Source organism: Sorex araneus, chromosome 6 (assembly GCF_027595985.1).
Source record: "Sorex araneus isolate mSorAra2 chromosome 6, mSorAra2.pri, whole genome shotgun sequence".
NCBI lineage: Eukaryota > Metazoa > Chordata > Mammalia > Eulipotyphla > Soricidae > Sorex > Sorex araneus.
In genome coordinates this window covers 94,622,965-94,640,552 of record NC_073307.1, presented here as the reverse complement: position 1 = coordinate 94,640,552, position 17,588 = coordinate 94,622,965, and the positions used below count along the sequence as shown (strand labels likewise).

The window sequence follows — 17,588 nt, the reverse complement described above, 5'->3', positions numbered from 1 at the left end:
GTCCCATTGGGTAGGGAGGGTGGGCACCCAGAGAGCAGAACGGGTGATCGGGTGATGGGCTCAGCCTGCTGGGGGCCACGGCCACCCCCGTGCCAGCCCCCCCACCCGGAGCCTTCCCGCAAGGAAGCCGCCCCTCCCCCACTCAGAAGGGCTCGGCGAGGCCATCCTGGGCGCTGAAGAACTTACTGGCACGGACCAGGGCACACGGGCCACAGTTCCTGTTCACCGAGGTCATGGGTCAGCGGGCGGCTCTGGGAGAAGCCCGGGCCGGAGCAGCTACCCGAGGTCCCAGGGGGATCTGCCCAGGGCAGGCCCGGCTCCCACCCCGCCCTCGTCCTCACTGGCTCTGTGATCTTGGGCAAGCAACTTGACCTCGGTGTGTGTTTGTTTTCTTGTTTTTGTTTTCTTGTTTTTGTTTTTGCATTTTGGGTCATACCCCGCAATGCTCAGGGCTTACTCCTGACTCTGCACTCAGAAATTACTCCCGGTGGGGGCTGGAGCAATAGCACAGCAGGGAGGGCGTTTGCCTTGCACTCGGCTGAACTGAGTTCGATTCCCAGCATCCCATAGGGTCCCCTGAGTCACCAGGGGTGACTCCTGAATGCAGAGCCAAGAGTAACCCTTGTGCACTGCCAGGTGTGACCCAAAAAGCAAAAAAAAAAAAAAAAAAGAAAGAAAGAAAGAAAGAAAGAAAGAAAGAAAAAGAAATTACTCCCGGAGGTGCTCGGGCCCATATGGGATGCCGGGAACGGAACCCTGGTCGGCCCGGTGCCAGGCAAACGCCCTCCCCACTGTATGATCGTTCCAGCCCGTTTTTTTTTTTTTTTTTTATTTTTGCTGTGGGGAGGACACACCCAGAGATGCTCAGGGGGACTGACTCCCGGCTCTGAGCTCAGGGGTCACTCCTGGCGGCTCAGGATCCATACGGGGTGCCGGGGACGGAGCCCTAGTTGGCCGGGTGCCAAGTAAGCACCTTCCCGCTGCTGCTGCTGCGCTTCCTCTTGTGCCTGTCTCGGGAGCTGCCAATCAGCTTTTCTCAGGAGCTTGTCATCGAGAATGGGGGGTGGAACCGCCCACCTGAGCCGTGGCCCCCAAGGAGCGTCCACCCAGTCCCACGTGCTGGCAGTGTGAGGAGGGGCTTTCGCTGAGCCGGGCTGGGGGCGTGCGGGAGGCGGGGGCAGCCTCGCCAAGGGCGCGGCCCCTGCGGTCACCCGGACTTACCTTCTCTGGCGAGCTGGGCCCCCCGGCCGGGCTCCTGGGCTCCTCCTTCAGGCCAGCAGGGACCGGCGTCTCCTGGCCACTGGTGTCCACTCTGGTGTGTGGCCCCGGGGCCGGGGTGCAGGCAGGGCTGGGATCCTGGCCCGCGCCCTGGGGCCCCTGGGCTGGGTCGTGTCCGTTGAGCAGGGGCTCCAGGGTCCCGCCCTCGGGCCAGCTGGGCGGCGCGGGCCCCGTGGGGTCTCGCGTGGGGCCGGGGTCCCGGCGGGGCAGTGGCGCCTGCAGCAGCTCCAGCAGCCGGTCCCAGCACAGCCTCGGGAGACTGGGGGAGCCCGCGGGCTCCCGCACCCCCAGGAGGCCCACCAGGTCCCGCCAGTCAAACTCGGGGCGCTTCTCGGGGGTGGCGGGCTGGTGCGGGCACGCTCCCCCAGGCCCTCTGTCTGGGGGCGTCTCGGGCAACCGGGACGCTGGAACCCCCGCGTGGCCCCCGCGGGTACTGTCTGGGGGCCCCCTGGGCTGGTGGGGCCCGAACAGCTCCTGCAGGCTGCCCCAACCCCTCGGGGCCGTCCGGTGGGGGGGCTCCCGTGGTCCATTACGGGGTGCCGCCTCCCAGGCCCCTGAATGTCCTCCGTGGCAGGGGGGGCCACCCGGTTCCCCCCAACTCCCCGAGGACCCCCTGGGGGGAGCGCCCAGGCCCGGGTCGCCCTCCTCCTGGCTGGCCCAGCTTCTCTGCAGGCGACCGTGGGCAGCCGGGCAGCCCGAGGGCGGCTCCGGCCCCGACCACCCCCCCGCAGGCTGTCTGGGGGCTTCGCGGTCTTGTCCCGGCCCCCGCGCGGCCCAGGCCCGCCGCTCTCTCTCAGGGGTCCTGGCCGAGGTCCTTGGGGGCGGCGAGGTGTCGGGGCGCCGCCGCTGGGGGCTCCTGGGGTCTGCGTGGCTCGGGCGGGCAGGCTCTGCTGGCGGGGTCACCTGGGAGCGAGGCCAGGGGCTGGTGAGGCCCCAGGACCCAGACCTGGGACCCGCGGAATCTGGGGTGTGGCCCCCGGCGAGGTAGCCGCGTCTTTGCAGCTGGACCAAAGCAGGTTCAGGAGCACCAAGGGTCGGGCCCAGGGGGCCCTGCGGGTGCAGGGACTGCGCATGTGTGAGGCCCCAGCTCGCTCCCTGGCACCGGGCGAGAGAAGAACCTGGGCCTGCCTCACCTTCTCTCCCTGGGCTCCCTCTCGCGACTGCCCCCACCCACGCCACACACACACACACACACACACACACACGCACACGCGTGCGCACCAACAGACCCACACACATGCACCTATGTGGACCCACACACATGCACTTACGGATCCATATACACACACACCTATGGCACACACACCTACAGACCCACAAGCACATGCACTTGCGGACCCACACACACACACACACACACACACACACACACACACACACACCTACGGACCCACACACAAACCCTCCTACAGACACACACACACACACACACACACACACACACCCCTACAGACCCCCCCACAGACTCTCACACACACACCCCTACGGACCCACACACACACCTATCTACAGACCCCCCCCACACACACGTCATGCACCAACGGACACCTCACACACACACACACACACACACTTACAAACCCATATACACACGCACCTACAGACACGCACCTACGGATCTACATACATACACACATATGGACTCACATACACATGCACCCACAGACCCACATACACACGCACCTACGAATTCCAGCTTCCGGGTTCTGGGCTGGCGTTTCTGCCACCCCCGTGCCACTGAAGCGGCATGTCCTCTGAGCGTCTCTTTGAAACAGGCCCAGCCACCCCACCGCCCCCCAGGGACCCCCCCACTGACTGCTCGGAGAGGGGACCCCCGCAGGGAAGGGCAGCCTTGTTTGTTTGCTTGGGGCCAGACCCGCAGCCTCAGGGCTCACCCTGGCGGCGGGCGCAGGGGACCCCTCGGGGGCCGGGACTGAACCCGGGCCGCATGCGCCCTCCCCTGTAGTGGCCTCGCCCCTGCCCTGAGAAGGCGGACTTGGGGTCTTCTCAGCTGGGCTGCGGGTGGGGGACGGGGCGCTCCCGCAGGGACCTCAGCCTGGCCCCGAGGAAGGGGCGAGCCCGGGGGGAGCAGGGGACCCCGCCCGCAGCAGCGCTCACCTCCCTGCCCAGAGCGGGGCTGGACTGTCTCCGGGGAAGCTGCATCTGGCCGGGGCCGGGCTGCCTCGAGCGCCCCTCCTCCCGGGCCTGGAAGGCCCCCGGCGCCTCAGACTTCCTAAGAGCAAAGGCAAGCACCCCTCTGAGGGCCCCCAACACCCCACACCCAGCTCCTCTCCTCTCACCCCCAGGAGGAGATTCCGGGAGCCACCCCAAGCGCCTAGTGCAAGCCTCAGTTTCCCCTTCTGAAAAATGGGGTTGCCCCCCCCTTTGCTGAGCTCATGAAGCTTCTGTGAATGAGAATGGGAAAAAGGGGGAACCCAGGTAGGGGCACCCGGCCGGGTGCTTCCAGCCATAGCGGGATAACTTGCTGCTCACAGCCCAGCCCACCGCTCCTGCCCAGACAAAGGCTAGACTGGTTCTTGTGGGAACGAAGATTTATTGAGCATCTACTATGTACTCGGTGCTGGAGGCAGTATCACCCAGGCAAGCCTTTATTGAACACAGTACCTGCCAACCTATTGTCCATCTCATTGGAGAGGCAGGGATGGGAGGGGGCGGGCCATGGGAGCCCCCCCTATTCAATTCTTCCTGCTCCTGGGGTAAGGCTGGGGTCTCCCAGACCCACCTCCCCCCACTCAGGGCTCGCTTCCCTGATCCCGGCCTTTACCTTTGAAAACATCAGGCCATCCCGGTGCGGTGTCAAACTGCTCTAAGCAAGGCCAAGAGAAGAGACAGCGGCCCTCAGAGCCATAGCACAGCGGGGAGGGCGTTTGCCTGGCATGTGGCCAACCCGGGTTCGATCCCCGGCATCCCCTATGGACCCCCAAGCACCGCCAGGAGTAAGCCCTGAGCACTGCCTGGTGTGGCCTGAAAACCGAAAACAGGAAAGGGGAGAAGCGCTGTCTGAACTCCAGCACGCACCCCTTGCTTCTGTTTGTTCAACTTCCCCCAGGTGGAATTAGAGACAGACAGAAAAGCGTTCTGGAAGATTCTGAGACGCCTCCCAAGAGACAGGCCTCTGTGATGGTGCAGGAGGGTCTCAGGGGGCGGGCAGGGGGCACCAGGTCCTGCGTCTGCACCCACCACGTGACAGGGACCAAGGACTCGCATTCCCGTTGGGTCAGAGCCTGAAAAGACAGAATCCAGCAGGTCCGGCACATTCCATGAAGGCTCTGTTTGGATTCCAGAGACCAGGACAGGCTTATTCGATTCGAAGATAAGAAATTCCGAAGGGCGGGGGCAGGGGAGAGAGTATAGCAGAGAGGGGGCTTGCCTGGCATGCACCCAACCTGGTTCTGATCCCCAGCACCCCCCCAGAACCAGGAATGCGGAGTAAGCCCTGAACACCTCCGGATGTGGGCCCTCCCCCCCAAAAAAATAATTGTTTTCCAAGGCATCTGGGGAAGCAGGGCAGGAGGGAGGATGAGAGGCCCCAAACTTACTGCCGAAGGTGACAGCCCTTTAGAAAAACACCCCTGGCTGCGGCAAGCACAGCGCAGACAGTAGATGCTCAGTAAATGCCCGTGGAATGGAGAGGGGAGAAAAGAAAGGCGAGTTCACAGCTGCCGTTCCCCTCCCCCCCGCCCCTGCCCGCCGAACGTCTGCTCCGTCCTCAAAGGAGCGTTCACAGTTTCAGAACTCACTGGGCCTGGTAGAACAGGGCTTACGGAACTTGTCTTGTACGTGGCTGACCTCAGTTTGCTTCCTGGCACCGGCTATGGTCTCCTGAGCACCTTCAGGAGTGGCCTCTAGGCCAGGAGTCAGCCCTAAGCACTCCCGGGTGAGACCCCCCCAAACCAACCAACCAGCCAAGAAAAATAAATGCATGGGTTGGGGGGGGGGCTGGAGTGTGATAGCACAGCGGGAAGGGCGTTTGCCTCGCACACGGTCGACCCAGGTTCGATTCCCAGCATCCCATAGGGTCCCCTGAGCACTGCCAGGAGTGATTCCTGAGTGCAGAGCCAGGAGGAACCCCTGAGCATCGCCGGGTGTGACCCAAAAAAGCAAAAATTAAATAAATAAATGCATGGGGGGAGGGTGAGTGATAGCACAGTGCGTAAGGCGATTGCCTTGCACGCGGCCCACCCAGGTTTGAGCCCTGGAATCTTATACGGTCCCCCCAAAACCTCCAGGAGTAATTCCTGAGTGCAGAGCCAGGAGGAGCCCCTGAGCACAGCTGGGTGTGACCCAAAAAGTCCAGAACAAAATGAATGCACTGGGGCCGAAGAGGCAGGGGGCAAGGTGGTCAATGCTGGCTGTTTCTCAGATACCACAAGCCCCCCCTCACACACCGCCCATACTGCCAGGTCTGGCCCTGGAGACCCCCGACCACCACTGAGACGGCCAGCCGGTCCCAGCACCCAGGGCTGACCTCCGAGCCAGCATGGCTCTACTGTCACCCCCAGACCCTCTCAGAACTGCTCAGGACGGCCCTCACTACCAAATTTATTTTAAAATTCTTTTTTGACTGGAGCAATAGCACAGTGCGCAGGGCATTTGCCTTGCATGCGGCTCACTCGGGTTCGATTCCTTCGTCTCTCTCGAGAGCCCGACAAGCTACTCAGAGTATCCCGCCTGCACAGCAGAGCCTGGCAAGCTCCCCGTGGTGTATTCAACATACCAAAAACAGGGGCTGGAGCAATAGCACAGCAGGTAGGGTGTTTGCCTTGCACGTGGCCGACCCGAGTTCGAATCCCAGCATCCCATAGGATCCCCTGAGCACCGCCAGGGATAATTCCTGAGTGCAAAGCCAGGAGTAACCCCTGTGCATCGCCAGGCGTGATCCAAAAAGCAAAAAGCAAAAAAAAAAAAAAAAAATGCCAAAAACAGGAAGAAGAAGTCTCACATGGAGACGTTACTGGTGCCCGCTCGACAGTGCTTTTTGCTTCGGGGGCCACACCTGGCAGTGCAGAGCCCCCTGGTGAGAAGCACGTGTCCTGCTGCTCATCTCTTGCCCTGCACATCTCCTACCTTTAAGTCAAGCGGAAAGCAATCCTGTTTTCTTTTTGTTTGTTTGCTTTTTCTTTTTGGGTCACATCCAGCAATGCTCAGGGGTTCCTCCTGGCTCATGCACTCAGGATTTACTCCTGGCGTGCTCAGGGGACCCTATGGGATGCTGGGAATCGAACCCGGATCGGCTGTATGCAAGACAAATGCCCTCCCCGCTGTGCTATCGCTCCAGTCCAGTAATCCTTTTTTTGAGGGGGGAACAGATGTGGCTGGGTGTAGCCCCCCAAAAAACAAACAAAAAAGCAGGTCATCTATTTCACTACAATGGCATACACCGATTATACTTTAGTGAAGCTTTGAAAAAAAGAAGGGGAACCTGGTCAAATTCAGAGTAAAATAAATACAAACAGTGGAGAAAAAATACCCAATATCTAAATGGTGAGGAAAAGTCTATTCACATTCCCGACTCCTGTTATAAATCCTTTATCCCTCTAAGAAAATAGGGGCCTGGGGGAGCTCAAAGGGCTGAAACACCCATGCAGCATCCATGAGGGCGGGGTTTGATCCCACATACTGTAAGACCCCGGAGATACTGTTGGGAGTGACCTCCAAGCACAGAGCCGAGAGTAGCCCCTGAGCAGTGCCGAGAGTGGCCCCCAAACACACAAAAAAAAGTAAAACAAAAGAAAAAAAGAAAATGAAACAAGTTCTGTTGGGTCTAATTCTGCCGGGCTAGCAGATGCCGATAATGGTATGAACGTTGGACCCTAGGACAACGAGAGTCGGGAATGATGGCTCTGGACAGGAACTGGGTGCTGGAAGGAGGCGAAGGGACAAACATGATAAACTCAGTGCAAAGGCAGGGTGTTTGCCTCGCATGCGGCCTACCAGGGTTCAGTTCCTCCGTCCTTCTCCGAGAGTCCAGCAAGCTACCGGGAGTATCCCGCCCACATGGCAGAGCCTGGCAAGCTCCCCGTGGCATATTCGATATGCAAAAACAGTAACAACAAGCCTCACAATGGAGACGTTACTGGTGCCCGCTCGAGCAAATCGATGAGCAACGGGATGATAGAGACAGTGACAGTGACCTGTATGGCAAACCACAATATCTAGAAGGAGAGAGGCAGGGGGAGAGAGAGAGAGAGGAGAGAGGGATATGAGAGAGGTAAGAGAGGAGAGAGAGGGCGCAAGAGAGGGGAGAGAGAGGGAGGAAATGTGCCTGCTATAGAGGCAGGCTGGGGGGGGGGGAGGTGGCAGGAGGGAAAGAGGACAACCGTGGTGGGAAACTAGACTGGTGAAGAGATCAGTGTTGGAACATTGTATCATTGAAACCCAACCCTGAGTAACTTTGCAACTGTGTATCTCACCGTGACTCAGTTTTTTTAAAAAAAAAAAGTATGCCTATTTCATCAGAACAAAAATACTCATCATCAAAGGCCAAAGACAAAAGGGGTGTTTGGGACCCTACTGGGTCTGTCCTGTCACAGTGAACATCTACCCCACATTTCCCCAGAGGGGACCCAGCGACCAACCACAGACTCTGAGATAACCAGGAGGCGGGAGGTTCAGAGCTCAGGAGGAAAGGGCCAGCCGGAGGCTGAGGTGTATTTCTTCGTGTGTGGCCACACCAGGGGATGCCCAGAGGTCCACGTGGTGCCAGGGATTGAACCCAGGCCTCCTGCATGCACAGCCGGTAGAGTCCCTGCCCTGTACATATTGGTGTGGTTTTTCTTTTTTGGGGGGGTAAGGGGGGTTGGCCACAACCCACAGTCCTCAAGGTTTATTCCTGACTCTGTGCCCAGGAATCACTTCTGGACCCATCTGCAGTGCCTGGGCTCAAACCCGGTTAGCGGCAACTCAAGGTGAGCTCCCTACCCTACCCACTGTGCTATCTTTATGGCCCCGCCTCCGTACTTATTTATTGTAAAGCCCAAAGGAGGAATCAGACGGAGTGCTAGGGAGGAGAAAGGTTGTCACCTAGACAGGAAATAGATCGCATTTAGTGCTGCAGGAAATTGGACTAGTAAGAGATAAGTTTTCTCAGGCAGATGCAAATCTAAGAGAGAGCGTGGCCTCAGGCAAGCGGGGCCCTGGTGAGGAAGCCAGGCACTGCCAAGAACAGCCCTAACCACCCCCAGACCGAACGGGAAGTAGTCCCTCTGTACCCCTCCTTCCCTGCCAAAGAAAGAAAGAAAGTGGGGTCTGAGGGGCTGGAGCGATAGCACAGCGGGGAGGGTGTTTGCCTTGCACTCGGCTGAACTGAGTTCGATTCCCAGCAACCCATAGGGTCCCCTGAACACCGCCAGGGGTGATTCCTGAGTGCAGAGCCAAGAGTAACCCTTGTGCACTGACAGGTGTGACCCAAAAAAGCAAAAAAAGAAAAAGAAAGTGGGGTCTGAGCAGGAATTCTAAGAGAGGAAGAATTCCAGATACCAAAACTTAGGTGCGGGCTGGGTGCCCAGGTGGTCTGTGGGCAGATACCACAGTTTACCCAATGACACACCAGAAGCTTTGAGTCCTCCCAACATACTTATTTGTTTACTTTTGCCTTTTTGGGTCACACCCAGCGATGCTGAGGGATTCCTCCTGGCTCTGCACTCAGGAATCACTCCTGGCGGTGCTCGGGGGACCCTATGGGATGCTGGGAATCGAACCTGGGTTGGCCGCGTGCAAGGCAAACGCCCTACCCGCTGTGCTATTGCTCCAGCCCCTACTTATCCCTTTTTACTTGCGGTGTTTGGGGGCCACACCTGGAGGAGTTCAGGTGCTATTCCTGGCTCTGTGCTTACGAGTGTCCCCTGCAGTGTTTGGGGCACCCTCTGCGGTGATGGGGACCGGACAAGCTGGGGTCGCAACCCCGAGCAAGGGGAGCCTCATCTCCTTACTCCTTGTCTCTGGCTGCAGGCTGACAATTATTTTTTTCTTTTTGGGTCACACCCGGCGATGCACAGGGGTTCCTCCTGGCTCTGCACTCAGGAATTACTTCTGGCGGTGCTCGGGAGGCCCTATGGGATGCTGGGAATCGAACCCGGGTCGGCCTCATGCAAGGCTAACGCCCTCCCCACTGTGCTATCGCTCCAGCCCCTCAGACTGACATTTTTGTCACTCTCGGCCCTGACAGATTTCCAGCCGCCTGGATCCTTGTGGACTCAGAGCGGGCAGTGCGGGAGTGAGGAATCTCAGACGGACCAGCAGGAAACATTCCCCGGCCAGGGGTGTGGGAACTCGGCTGAGTCACAGAGGCCTGAGCCTTGGTCCCACCCACCAGGGGGCTCACAGGACACCCAGGCTTCAGCCACGTGGCCACGTCCCTGCAGAGTGCCCGTGATTCCGGCAGCTTCCGTCTGAAGCATGCAGCTGAGGCCAGGGAGAGAGCACCGAGGGCCAAGTGTCAGCTTGCATGTAAGAGCCACCGGATGGATCCCTCACACCCCACGATCCCCTGAACACTGCTAGGAAAGACCCCTGAGCACTGCTAGGAAAGACCCCTGAGCACTGCCAGGAATGGCCCAGCACACACACACACACACACACACACACACACACACTTAAAATTGCAGCTGCAGGGGCTGGAGCGACAGCACAGCGGGGAGGGCATTTGCCTTGTACGCAGCAGACCCGGGTTCGATTCCCAGCATCCCATAGGGTCCCCCAAGCACTGCAAGGAGTAATTCCTGAGTGCATGAGCCAGGAGGAACCGCTGAGCATTGCTGGGTGTGACCCAAAAAGCAAAAAATAAATAAATTTGTAAAAATTAAAAAATAAAATAAAATTTCAGCCGCAGAAATAGTACAGGAGTTAAGGTACTTGACTTGCAGGCAACAGACCCTGGCTTGATCCCTGGCACCCCATAGGATCCCCTGAACTCCACCAAGGGGTCACTCCTGAGTGCAGAGCCAGGAGTAGCCCCTGAGCACTGCAGGGTGTAAGCAAAAAAAAAAAAAAAAAAGGGAAAAACAAGCAAACATGTGGAAACATGTGGCTTTGGTTCTGAGTTTAAAAATGCTATTTCTAAGGGCTGGAGAGATAGCACAGCAAATAGGGCATTTGCCTTGCATGCAGCCGACCTGGGTTCAATCCCGGCATCCCATATGGTCCCCCAACCAACACCAGGAGTAATTCCTGAGTGCAAAGCCAGAAGTAAGCCCCTGAGTATCGCTGACTGTGACCCCAAAGCAAACAAACAAAAAATAAATAAAAGTAAGTTGCTATTTCTGGTGCCAGAAAGCTAGTACCGCAGCTAAGACATCTGCATTGCAAGTAGCCGACCAACATTCAATCCTGGCACCTGACATGGTCCCCCAAACCCCACGAGGAGTGAGCTCTGAGCACAAGCGGGTATGGTCTCCGAACCAAAAATAATAATAGAACTGCCATTTCTGTTTTCGGAAATGCCTGGGGGGTATTCTTTGATAAGGCGGAAGAGAACCAAAGAGACTTTCTTCTCCCTCGTCCTAGGAGGAACTAGGAAACTTGTAGCTGTGGGTGGGAATAAGCCCTTGGGAGTCTAGTCTCTGAAACAAGTGTCCTAACGATCTACCCATTTCACAGATGAGGAAACTGAGGCTCAGGGAGGCGCGATCACGTGGTCAGATCTCACCCGCCTGGAGGTGACCCAGCACTGGAACCCAGCCCGCCAGACCGACCTCGGGTCCTCCCGCCTCCCCAGCCGGCCATGCATAAAAGCCAAATTCTGAAGACGTGGGGGACAGAGAGGGGCCCTGAGATTCCCCCACGTCACATGGCCTGTCGGAGGCTCTGCCCGGCTCACCTGCGCTCCTGCCCGAAGAGGCGCTCCACCTCGGCGCGGCCGGGGCTGGGGGTGCGGGGCTGGGGGGGCTCCCGCTGGACCCGCCTCCTGGGGGGCGGCAGGTCGGCCAGCACCGAGTACTCCTCCCTCTCCAGGTTGTGCCTGGTCTCCCCGGGGGCCGCGGAGGCCCGGGAGCCCCCCGAACTGCCGGGGGGCGGCGAGGTGGCCAGGAGCGCCAGGTCGCTGGGGGGGTGGCGGGGCGGGGACGAGGCGCGGGGCGCGTCGCGGTGCCCGATGCACACGGGCGGGGGCGGCCCGGGCGAGGCGCGCAGAGAGTCGGTGGACAGGGCCAGGCTCTCCAGGCTGGCGCCGGGCGCGTCCTGGAAGCAGAGCGCGGGCTCGGGGGCCTGGCGCGGCGGGGCCGAGAAGCCGGGCGCGTCGCGGTGGCCGATGCACACGGGGCCGGGCGCGGGCGGCGGCTCGGGCGCGGGGTCGGCGGAGGGCGCGAGGCTCTCGGCGCTGGCCCGCGGCGCGCCCCGCAGCAGCATGCCGGGCTCGGGGGGCTGGCGCGGCGGGGACGAGGCGCGGGGCGCGTCGCGGTGCCCGATGCACGCGAACGGGGGGTGCTGCGGCAGCTCGTGGTGCGCGCCCGCGCCCTGCGCGCCCGCCGCGTCGGGCAGGAACGGGAAGGGGTCGAACGGCGCGTGCCGCGGCGGGGACGAGGCGCGCGGCGCGTCCCGGTGGCCGATGCACACGGCGGGGGGCACGTAAGGGGGCTCGTGGTGGGGCCCTTCGCCCTCGGAGGCGTGGGGGTCCGGAAAGAAGGGGAAGGGGTCGTGCTGCAGGTGGCGCGGCGGCGAGGAGGCGCGCGGGGCGTCGCGGTGCCCGATGCACACGGCACAGGCGGGCGGCGGCTCCATGGGGGCCGGGGGCGGGGGCGGGGGCGGGGACGGGGCGGCGGCCCGGGCCGGCCTGGCGGGGGGCGCGGCGGGGGCCCGCTCACCCTGCGTGGGCCGGAGCGCGATGGACGCCCAGGGCACCTCGCTCTGCCTGGCGCGCGCGGGGGACGCGGGGCGCGGGCCGTCGCCCTGGGTGGGCCGCAGCGGGAAGGAGGCCCAGGGGATGTCCCTGTTGGTCCGGTGCGGGGAGTGGCTCCGGGGCGGGCCCTGCTGCGCGCCCCGCGGGGGGCGGCCGGGCGGGGAGGCCCCCGGGTGGTCCCTCCCCAGGGCAGAGGCTGATGGGGGCTCCCGGTGGGTGGGCGAGGGCCGGCCGTCACCCCGCGGGCCACCGGGGGGCTTGGGGTGGTCCCGCGGGGTAGAAGAGCCTCTGGGGTTGCTCTGCGGGGTGCAAGTTCTTGGGCTGCCCCGTTGGGGGGATCTGTTGGGAGACGAGGCTCTGGGGCTGTCCCGCTGGGCACAGAATGTTCTGGAGTTTTCCTTCTTGGGGTATCTGTTGGGCGAGGAAGTGCTGGGGTTGTCCCGTTGGGCACAGAATGTTCTGGAGTTTTCCTTCTGGGGGGATCTGTTGAGCGAGGAAGTGCTGGGGTTGTCCCGCTGGACACAGAATGTTCTGGAGTTTTCCTTCTGGGGGGTTCTGTTGGGTGAGGAGTCTCTAGGATTGTCCCGCTGGGCACAGAATGTTCTGGAATTTTCCTTTTGCGGGCTTCTGTTGGGCGAGGAAGTGCTGGGGTTATCCCGTTGGGCACAGAATGTTCTGGAATTTTCCTTTTGGGGGGATCTGTTGGGAGACGAGGCTCTGGGGTTGTCCCGTTGGGCACCAAATGCTCTGGAATTTTCCTCTTGGGGGGATCTGTTGGGAGACGAGGCTCTCCGGGTGTCCTGTTGGGCACAGAATATTCTGGAATTTTCCTTTTGGGGGGTTCTGTGAGGCGAGGAAGCTCTGAGGCTGTCTTGTTGGGCACAGAATGTTCTGGAAGTTCCCCTTTGAGGGGTTCTCTGGGGCGAGGAGGCTCTGGGGTGGTCCTGTTGGCTGCAAGTTGTTCTGAGCCTGTCCCGCTGGTGAGGAAAAGGGTCGGAAGGGTTTTCCTGCTGGAGGGACGAAGTTCTGGAATGTTCTTGTTGGGGGGCTCTGGTGGGTGAGGAAACTTGAGGGTCGCTGCGTTGGGTGGAGGAGGCTCTGGCGTTGTCCCTCTGGGCGGCCCTGGAGGGGGACGGGGCTCCGAGGCTGCTGTGCTGGGTGGCAGAGGCCCGGGGACGCTCCTGGGGGGTGACTAAGGTCCTGGCCTTGTCCCACGGGGAGGGTCGGGCCTCAGGCGGTGTGGAGGCAGCCGGGACAGTGTCCCTGTGGGCAGAGCCACGGTGACATGGGGTCTGGGTGGAGCCGCTGCGCGGCCCCCCTGGGGCATCCGTGCAGGGGGCTGGGCTGGGCGCGGGCCGGTGGTGGTCCAGGAAGTGGCCACTCTCTCCCCGGAGCTTTGCCCAGCGCTGGCCAGCACTCCGGCACCCGCCACCCGGATCTGGAGAGGGGGGAAGCCCAAGGTGAGGGAGGACGTCCAGGGGCCCTGGCCCCCGCTGCCCCCTCCTCGCTCCCTGGAGAATCCCACGCGGCCCTCGGAACTAGCCCTCCCTCGGTGAAGCTACCTCTCGTTACAAATAAACTCATGAGGGGCTGGAGCAATAGCACAGCGGGGAGGGCGTTTGCCTTGCACACGGCCGACCCGGGTTCAATCCCTGGCATCCCATGGCCCCCTGAGCACCGCCAGGAGTGATTCCTGAGAGCAGAGTCAGAAGGAACCCCTGAGCATCGCCAGGTGTGACCCAAAAAGAAAAAGAAAAATTAACCCTAGTATAGGAGGAAGGGGGCTTGCCTTGCCCTCAGCTGACCCAGGTTCAATCCCCGGTACCCTGTATAGTTCCCCGAGCCCCTTAGGAGTAAGCCTTGAGCACAAAGCCAGGGCTAAGCCTTGATCATTGCTGGGTGTGGCACCAAAACAACTGTCACTGTCACTATCATCCCGTTGCTCATTGATTTGCTAGAACGGGCACCAGTAACGTCTCCGTTGTGAGACTTGTTACTGTTTTTGGCATATCGAATACGCCACAGGGAGCTTGCCAGGCTCTGTCGTGCGGGCGGGATACTCTCGGTAGCTTGCCGGGCTCACAAAATCATTGGTCAGGGAGATAAGTACAAGGGTTGCACGTGGCCAACTTGTATTCATTCCCCGGCACCCCACAAACCGCCCCACCCCCAGCACTGCCAGGAGTGATCCCTGGGTGCAGAGCCAGGAATAAGCCTGAGAAGCACTGCCCGACACAAAACCAAACTCGGGCTGCGGCAATCGCATGGAGGGAGAATGCCTGCCTTGCATACAGCAGCTGACTCGGGTCCGATCTCCGGCATCCCATTTGGTCCCCGCGACTCGGAGCACTGTCAGGAGCAACCCCTGAGCATCGTTGAGTGTGCGCCCCCCCCCCCACGAACATAAAGAGCATTTTAAAAATCTGGGGGCCAGAGAGATTGTACAGGGGTTCAGGTGCTTGCCTTGCACATGGCCAACTCTGGTTCAACCCCCAGCACCCCACCTGGGCCCCCAAGCACTGCCATGGGTGATCCCCGAGCACAGAGCCAGGAGTCAGCCCTGAGCACCGCCGGGTGTGACCCAAAAGCAAAGGAAGAAGCGGTTGAAGACGCACCGCACTCGGCCTTTCTGCCCGCACAGCGCCTTCCCGCCGGACCGTCCGTGTCCACGGTGCGGACGTCTGTGGCCACCCGACTCTCCCGCCCTCCTGCGCCCACACGTGCATCTCACCTCCCTGCTGTGGCAAGTTTGAACTCACCTCCCGTCTCGCGTCTTTGCTTTGTTTTTGTTTGTTTGTTTGTTTTGGGGGGGTCACACCCGGTGATGCACTGGGGTTCCTCCTGGCTCTGCACTCAGGACTTACCCCTGCCGGTGCTCGGGGGACCCTATGGGATGCTGGGCATCGAACCCGGGTCGGCCGCGTGCAAGGCAAATGCCCTCCCCGCTGTGCTGTCGCTCCAGCCGGCCCCCCTGGAGTTTTACTCCTTTATTTGCATTGGTTGCCCGGGGGGGCCCACCTGATGGTACTCAGACCTACAGTGCTGGGGGGGTGGGATGGGGTGCCAGGGGTCACCCCCGGGAGAGACCTGCCCCCAGTCGCTTTCCCTGGAGAGCCGCTCTCCACCCCTCTGCCCTCCCGCCTGGAATCAGCAGGCCAGCTCCCCCTTCCCCACCTCGCCACTGCTTTGGGGTTTGTCTGGCATTCCGGGACCAGCCCAGGAAGCCAGGGGATAGGAGCCTCCCAGGAGGGTCCCGGGTGCCCCCTGCGCCGGGCTGGGTGCCAACTGCCAGTCTGCCCCTGCTCCGTGCGTGTAATCGAGGTGTGATCTGAGGGCCGAGGCTGAGACAGTATCTTGTTCCCCTGCAGGGGGAACTGAACGTCATCCCTGGGGACTCTGCCCTGCGCAGTGAGCACGAGGGGGAGCCCCCCAGCCCCACGCCTGGGGTCTCCCTGTTGCCCCAGCTGGGCACTGTGAGCGCCGCAGAGCCCCCCAGGCCCCCAGGGGCCGGAGACAGAAGAGCCCAAACTCTCTTCCGTTTCGTAGCTGAGCCAAACTTTCGGTGCTCAGGGCTGACGCTGGCGCTGCCATCAGAGGTCACTCCTGGTGGTGGTCAGGGGACCTCTGGGGTGCTGGGGATCGAACCCGGGTCGGCCTCGTGCAAGGCAAGTACTTTCCTTACTTCCCTATCTCCCTAGACCTGGCTGGGTTTATTTTTTTTCTGTTTTTGGGCCACACCCACTGTCCACCAGGCCAGTACCACACCCCATCACACAGGTGTGGACAAGGCAGGAGGGCGACACTGTCCTGGGGATGGAGGTCACCACTTCGGGGCGACACCCTACAGGACCCACGTCACGGTACCCAGCAGCGTGATGTGACCCGACCAGCAGCCTCTGACTGGGACCAACGCCACCCGACATCCTACGTTCAGTCCTGGGGTGTGGAGAGGCCGGGCAGGCCCCCCCACTGACCGCCAGGCTGGGCACATGAACCATGCTGGGTCCCTGGGCTACAGGTCTTGGGTAGCTGCGGCCACTTCCTGTGAGAGGGGACAGCCACAGGCCTGTGGTCATCAGAGCTCCTGGATCCAGCCCTGCCTGATGCCACATTTCTTAGCTGCTTTGTGTGTGTGTGGAATGAGGCACACCTGGTGGTGCTCAGGGCGTACCCCTGGCTCTGGGCATAGGGACCACTCCTGGTGATGCTCAGGGGACTGTATGGGGTGCCAGGGACCAAATTCAGACAGGCCTTGAATAAGACAAGTGTCTTAACCGCTGTATGATCTCTCCAGCCCCTCCCCTTAGACTTTTTACTTCCAGGTCATCCCATCTATGTCAGCAGTTCCTTCCTTCCTCCCTCACTTTCTTTCTTCTTTCCTTCCTTCTTTCTTTCCTTCTCTATCTATCTTTCTTTCTTTCTTTCTTTCTTTCTTTCTTTCTTTCTTTCTTTCTCTCTCTCTCTTCCTTTCTTTCCTTTTTTTTGTTTTTGCTTTTTTTGGGGTCACACCCAGTGATGCTCAGGGGTTACTCCTGGCTCTGCATGGTGGTCCTCAGGGGACCATATGAAAATGCCAGATTGAACCTGGGTTGGTCACATGCAAGACAAACGCTCTACTATCACTCTAGCCCCAGGCTCTTTTTTTTTTTTTTTTGCTTTTTGTGTCGCACCCAGTGATGCTCAGGGTTACTCTCGGCTCTGCACTCAGGAGTCACTTCTGGCGGTGCTTGGGGACCATATGGGATGCTGGGGGTAGAACCCGGGTCATCCCTGTTCGAGGCAGACGCCCTCTCTGCTGTCCTGTCACCCCGGCCCTCTCTTTTTTTCCTTATTTTGGGCCATGCCCAGCGGAGCTCAGGGCTTACTCCTGGCGCTCTGCTCGGGGCCAGGCTCTGGGGGTTGTCCCGGGAGCCTGTGTGCCACCCAACCAGTGTCAGCCACATGCAAGGCAGTGCCTCCCGTTGCACCATCTCCCTGGGTCCACCAGCCAGTCTGTCACCTGCAACCTGAATTCCTTGGCTGTGTTTTGCTTTGTTTGGGCAGCGCTCGGGCTTACCCAGGACTCACCCACGCGAGGCAAGTGCTCTAGTTCTTTCTCTCGGGCGTGGCGGGGGTGGGTGCGTCACACCTGGCAGTGCTCAGGACTTACTCCTGATTCTGTGCTTCCTGTGGGGTGCTGAGGATTGAGCCCAGGTCAGCCGCGAGCGAGCAGGCGTCCTTCCGGCTGTCCTACCACTCCGGCTCCAAGCGCCCTATTTCTTTTTTTTCTTTTTGGATTTCTTGGGTCACACCCAGCGAGGCTCAGGGGTTCCTCTTGGCTCTGCACTCAGGAATCACTCCTGGCGGTGCTCAGGAGGGGGGGCGCTCTATGGGATGTCGGGGATCGAACCTGGGTCGGCCACGTGCAAAGCAAACGCCCTCCCCGCTGTGCTATCGCTCTGGCGCCTCAAGTGCC

The 17,588-nt window shown here is 60.7% G+C and overlaps 1 protein-coding gene across 1 annotated transcript in view; it reads right to left on the bottom strand.

Moving 5' to 3' along the window:
* The window catches only part of TRIOBP (TRIO and F-actin binding protein), a 58,360-nt gene that overhangs the window by 26,342 nt on the left and 14,430 nt on the right, over window positions 1-17,588 (bottom strand). The window contains exons 7-9 of the mRNA XM_055143620.1: window positions 11,117-13,571; window positions 3,397-3,511; window positions 1,222-2,181 (exon numbers count right to left, since the gene is read on the bottom strand). Of these exons, the coding sequence (XP_054999595.1) occupies window positions 1,222-2,181; window positions 3,397-3,511; window positions 11,117-13,571 (3,530 nt within the window). The remainder of the gene's footprint in view (window positions 1-1,221; window positions 2,182-3,396; window positions 3,512-11,116; window positions 13,572-17,588) is intronic.